The 5,961-nt window shown below is 49.0% G+C and overlaps 1 protein-coding gene across 1 annotated transcript; it reads left to right on the top strand.

Annotated features, from left to right (window-relative positions):
* The first annotated feature begins 1,470 nt into the window (after positions 1-1,470).
* On the top strand, positions 1,471-3,447 carry LOC147847714 (uncharacterized). Its single transcript, XM_087338896.1, has one exon. The coding sequence runs from the start codon at positions 1,471-1,473 to the stop codon at positions 3,445-3,447; it is 1,977 nt and encodes a 658-aa protein (XP_087195022.1).
* Positions 3,448-5,961: the final 2,514 nt, after the last annotated feature.

The raw sequence follows: 5,961 nt of genomic DNA, 5'->3' as shown, positions 1-5,961 counted from the left end.
TCGACATCATTGTCGACCTAGACAAAGCTCGCATCATGTCGCTTGTCGAGAAAGCCAGACAACGAGGCATCGGAAGATCAGTAGAACAAGCATTGCTTACGATTCACAGAACTAAGCGGACAACTGGACCGTCTTCGAACGCAGAATTCAATCGCTGGCTGGAGGCCTCACCTTTCAATCCAGCGCAAATGCCCAAGTCGGGTGCCCTTCGAATCAAGGGCTTTGTTGAGTGGTCGACACAGGCCAGGTGGACCTATACAACGCAAATGCGGAGTCTTTTCAACTTCGTCGAGTCCAACCCTCCACCCTGGCTCGAAGACATTCACAAGATTGCCCGATACTACTCGTCCGTCAAGTCTATGGTCAAGTTTGCCATGAAAGAACCCAGGGTCTTCGCCAACATCCAGATCCAGGTGATCGAGGCCTCTGAGCAGGTATCCTTCTCGGTTCCGAAGCGAAAGCATCTGCTGAGGGACCAGGTGAAAAGTCTCACAGGTCAAGATGGAGCGAGGATCATGGCCGATTTGTCTCAACTCTGGGAGACTGAAACTCCCGAGTCCAAGTTCGCAAAGGCGTGCCCGTCCGAGCTGACCTTGCATGCGGAGATGCAGCTCCTCCGGTTCTATGACTCCAATCCCAGATGTACCCCGAATCCACGCTTCATGGGTACTAGCAAGAAAGCCTGCTTCTTCTGCTACGAGTATATGAAACAGCATCATCTCAGGTTCCGAGTCTCTGCCTGCCATCAGAAAGTGTATTCGACCTGGCTGCCCCCAAAGGCCAGCACACAAAAGGACATATGGAAGTTCCATGATCTGGTCAAGCAGCTCGCTGCAGCTGAACTCAAGACCAATTTGAAAGGACCAAGACGTCCATGGGCGAGGGATTCAACCGCTGGGCCTACACTTACGGCTACTGCCACGGCTCCAATGGGTTACTGAACATAGAAGATGGCCAAATGTTACTTATTGTTCTCACGAGCCAAGGCTAGAAGTGAACTCTACCAATGTAGGCTGTATTTCCGAGTATGTACTGCATAAAATGAACGGATTTCATGTCGCAGGCCGCAAAGCGATGTAATTAGCAGTGAACGAATAGACATCTAGAGCATCTTTGCTAACCGCTGCTGTTGGGTTAACGTGCTGAAAGAGGCTGAAACGGGCTGAGTTGACCGCGGCCGCACGCGCTGATCACCCCCTCTCCCCCAATGAACTGACCGAATACTATCTGTCCTCCGTGTAAAAACAGCCTCGCCTGTGACTCACACTGTATCACCGCCTCACCTGATCAATCTGCATGCTCGAGACGCTGCCAAGCAAGAGTGTATTGCTGCCTGAGTATGCGGGTGGCCGCCGTCATGGGCGGCTCGAGAGCCTCGGCGGTTCGCCTGCTGCGGGTGGCCTCCCACATATGAAGCCTGAGACGATGACTTAAGAGTCCATCGTCGACGGCAATATCATCTCGAGTCTCATGCAATTGATCACATTCTCACAGTCTTCCACAAAAACACTTTCTTCAATTGAACTTCCAGACCCATTGCAATCCAACATGAACGCCAACGACATTCTGTCTAATGATCACCGAGACCTTCTGGATGTTGTTGACAGGCTGCGGGCACAGGGACTCAGTCACTATGTAGATCTACCGGAGATCATCGTGACTGGCGATCAAAAGGCAGGCAAGAGCTCCGTTCTCGAGGCCATCTCGGGCATCAAATTCCCAGCTAAGGACACCCTCTGCACTCGCTTCGCTACCGAGCTGGTGCTTCGACGCGGGCCTAGGAAGAGTCCCCGAGTTTCCATCACTCCTGGAGAAGGTCGTTATGATAACGATCGAGAGACTGTCGAGGCCTGGGAGCCCAGCGCCAGCATTGAAAGGGATGGGCTCGAGGCTGTGACGGCAGAGGCAGAGCGACTCATGGCGGACCCATTCCCGAGGCGGTTCTACGATGATATACTTCGCATCGAGTTGACCGGGCCTGACCAGCCTCACTTGACCATGATCGACTTGCCAGGGCTCTTCCGGGCCGGCAACAAAGATCAGTCTGATGCCGACGCCAAGGTCGTGCACGACATGGTCGAACGGTACATGATGCGCCCCCGGTGTATAATCCTGACGGTCGTCTCGGCCAAGTACGACTTTGTTCTTCAGAGCGTAACCGCAATGGCACAGAAAGCCGATCCAGGAAGAATCCGCACCCTGGGGCTCATCACGAAGCCGGACACTCTAGATGTGGGCTCCGACTCCGAGGGCAAATGGCTGCGCACTGCTCAGAATGAGGACTTGGAGCTTCATCTCGGCTGGCACATCCTGAGAAACAGAAGCTATGAAGAGAGGAACGTGTCTTCTGCTGAGCGCGATGCAAATGAAGAAGACTTCTTTTCCAAAGGAATCTGGACGTCTCTTGATCGTGCCGATGTCGGGGTATCGAGCCTCAAGACCAAGCTCAGCTCTGCGCTCAAGGACCAGATCTCATACCAGCTGCCGAGCGTGGTCAATGATGTTGAGACCGGTATCCGCGACTGCCTGGAGAAACTGGAGCGTCTTGGGCCCGTGCGAAACACTCGCGAGGAGCAGGCCCGATATCTCGCTGGTGTGAGTGAGGTGTTCACCTCCCTGATGGGACAATCTGTTAATGGGACTTATACGGATCCGTTCTTCGGCAACCGAACCGGTCACGGGTTTTCGGGGAGGTTGAGAGCAAGGATCCAGGACCATCTTCTCGAGTTCAGCAAGGAGATGCGACGCAATGGACAGACGCAGCATATCGTCGACTCCGATGACGAGGATACCGAAGCTGAAGAGGAAGATGAGGTCAGCCAGGTTCCTCGCATATCGCGTTCTGAGTACCTCAAGGACGTGACTCGCAGGCTGAGGTTGAGCAGAGGCTGTGAGCTTCCCGGCCTGTTCAACCCGCTCATTATTGGTGATCTTTTTATAGAGCAGTGCGAGCACTGGCAAGAGATTGTGGCCAGACTGGCAGACAACATTATAGCCTCTGCTCAACAAACGATGCGCCTCTTGGTCGATCACATCGTTGCCAAAGACGTGGCCGAAGAGATTTTCGGACTTGTTTCTGGCAAGACTGAGACTCTGAGGGTCAATATGGTCAACAAGATTCAGGAGCTATTACCCTCAGACGCACAGCATCCGATTACCTACAGCCGCCAGCTCACCGAGATCGTTCAGAGAGTTCACAACAAGCGCCATAAGCGTGCCCTCGAGAAGGAAATCAACGCCACATTCGCAACTGACCTGCAGGACCCTGAAGCAAAGATCCGCTGCAATCCTCGCGACCTGCTCAAGCTTTCGGTCTTCGCTTCGCCATTTAGCATGGAGCATTATGGCAGCGCACTTGCAACATATTACATGGAGGCATACTACGAGGTAGGTCCTGCCTCTCGAAGCTCATGTGAATCTGTTCTGGTCGCTAACGGTGTGTCGTGATAACACTAGATCACCCTCAACAGGTTCGTCGACGACGTGAGCAACCTTGCCGTTGAGGGCTGCTTGGTCAGTAAACTGGACGGTCTCTTTAAGACCCGCGATATACTGGAGATGAGTCCGGAGGACATCTCTCGCCTATCCAGCGAATCCCCAGACGCATCCTCGGAAAGGGAGCGCCTGCTTCAGAAACGTGACGTCCTCGAGAAGGGTCTGCCTGCTCTGAAAGGGTTCCAGAACCGGCGCAATGCCTTCGCGCCTATTCAAGGAGACAGTCAGTCCGAGCAGTCCGCGGAGGAGGAATGGACTGGTGGCTCCGGCACGTCAACAAGCCCGCAAAATCTATCGTCTGATGTGGAAAAAGCTGGAATGTCCTAAAATGCTTCTTAGCAAGGCCGGAGTCTGAGCCTTCACCTCCGCCCCCCGGTCCGCAAGTAATGTCTGCTGATCCTGACCAGGCGGAGGCTGAAGAGCTGGCCCAGTCTTTCACGAGTCGAAAGAAGAAACCTCAATGGAGGTGATGTAACTATGTTTTCATACGGCGGCGGCGGAATGTTTGTCCAGCCCTGATGAGTCGTGGCTGTTGAATCCCGTCTCAATTATACAATGTATATCAAAAGTCGTATAGTCTTCAGACATCTGACACCCGTCGTATTGGTGAAGACGTGATCACGCGAGGTCGCGACTCATAGACGCACTGCAATCCGCGCTGGTCGCATCTGCGGCACCTTGGCAACTTCTTTGTGCATTGCCTCTTGGAGGTTTTTGCAAGAAAAAGAGGCTTTGAGATGCCTCGCATTCATGTCTATGGAGCTTCGGGGCGTGGCACTGCGCTGCATGGTATCTTCCCTTTTATCGCCAACAAAAAGGTGAGAGTGTCAGACGAGCATCTACGCCTTCTGTCCGTCGATTTGTGTAACGGGTGAGGTTGGAGAGCTATAAGGAGGCTTACGTGATGTGAGCGTGCATCTGTGAATAGGCTCCTAGGGTTCTACTAGGCTGCAAATATAGTTAACAATAATTAAGTAAAAAGGCTTAAGATTGTTAAGAGTTAGTCTTAGAATACAACCACTTTTTACTGTCTTACCTAACTATCCTATTACTTACAATTTTAACTCTTTTACTTAATAGTTACTTAAAGTAAAGAGTAAAAAAAAATGCAAATACGCGCATAAAGCAGCTAGTTTGCTAATATAGATAAGCTATAAAGCTACTTACTTAATACTTAAGGAGTTAATAAAGCTTTTATAAGTTCTAATTCATTACTTTTTAAAATGTAAAATAAAATAGTGGATTTATTATAAGAGTCTATAGTAACTTAAGCGTGTATTTAATAGCTTTAAGCCTTTTAGAACTTAAGAGCTTAAGAAAAAGCTTTATTAAAAGGTTTTTAAGTGTATAGCACTTTTTATTAGCTTTTATATAAATTAAATAAAAGTAGTAGTAATAAAAAAAAGGTTTGAATTAAGAACTTTATAAAGTTATTAATATTGTGAGGAACCAACAACACCCCCTACAGACCAATTGTCGATATTCGTCTTGTCCTCCAAGGGTGAGGATTTCCCTTGAAAAGAGAGTGAACCCGTCGAATGGGTTTAGGTTGTATATAGTGAGTGTAAGTTGTAAAAGTAATAGTGGGAGGCAAAGTAATAGAGTATTCACTTGATTTTTTGATGTGTCTGACGCCTTCGTCGCAATATCTGTAGTGGTCACAGTTGGGGTGGACGAGAGTGTTGAAGGAGAGCGTGTTTTTTTTTTGTCTAAGATGGACGTATCAAACTATGAAATATATAACCTGTAACCCCTGTTCAAGTGAATGAGCGTTGTCTGACAGCCCTAGGACCAATAGGTGGCTGTTATTTGGCCTCACAATAGTAGGCTTACGTTTCTTTACTTGGTTCTTTTAGTAAAAAGATGCGTAAAGATTCTACTACTAATTACGTTTAACGTAAAGTAGCTAGCCTTATCTTTACTTATAGTAATAATATTAAATTAATACTATAAATATTTAGCAATAAGCCCTAAGAAAACCTGATGTTTCAGCAAAGGCATGCGAACATAAAGAAGTCTGCGACTAGGGTCGTAGTTGTGACAGTGCAGTTTGCGATTAATTAACTTAGAGACTTGATAGTAAGTCGCTAAGTCAATTTTGATCTTACCTAACAGCTAGCAGCTTGTCTAACGATCGACTGCGTTAAGTATCTCCTAAACCTCTATCTCGTCTTGCCTTCGTCGCTATTCGTTAGAGGCAGGAGGCGTTAATAGCCGATGATAATGTTGAGGTGGCGCAACCCGGACCGTAGCGAGATCGCAGTCGCTCTAAGGGCTATGAGGCAAAAGACTTATTAAGCTTGAAGCTATTTTGCGCGAAAAGACTCGGTTATGGCATGTCGCACAAGTCTGCAGCAAGCCGATGTCGTGGTAACTGACGAGACAGGACACGACGAGATCCACCTCGCTGAATGTGGGCCATCGATGGACACGTGATATCGACGTAAATGCAGGTAGGGTTAGGGT

Source organism: Azolla caroliniana, unplaced genomic scaffold, assembly GCF_043228905.1.
Source record: "Azolla caroliniana isolate FFs.n. ecotype wild unplaced genomic scaffold, voAzoCaro1.0.p SCAF_735, whole genome shotgun sequence".
Lineage (NCBI taxonomy): Eukaryota > Viridiplantae > Streptophyta > Polypodiopsida > Salviniales > Salviniaceae > Azolla > Azolla caroliniana.
This window is presented reverse-complemented; position numbering and strand designations above follow the sequence as displayed.

Excerpts from the sequence above, each read along its gene's own strand:
- LOC147847714 (XM_087338896.1), top strand. The coding sequence starts at position 1,471 with ATGCAATTGATCACATTCTCACAGTCTTCCACAAAAACACTTTCTTCA.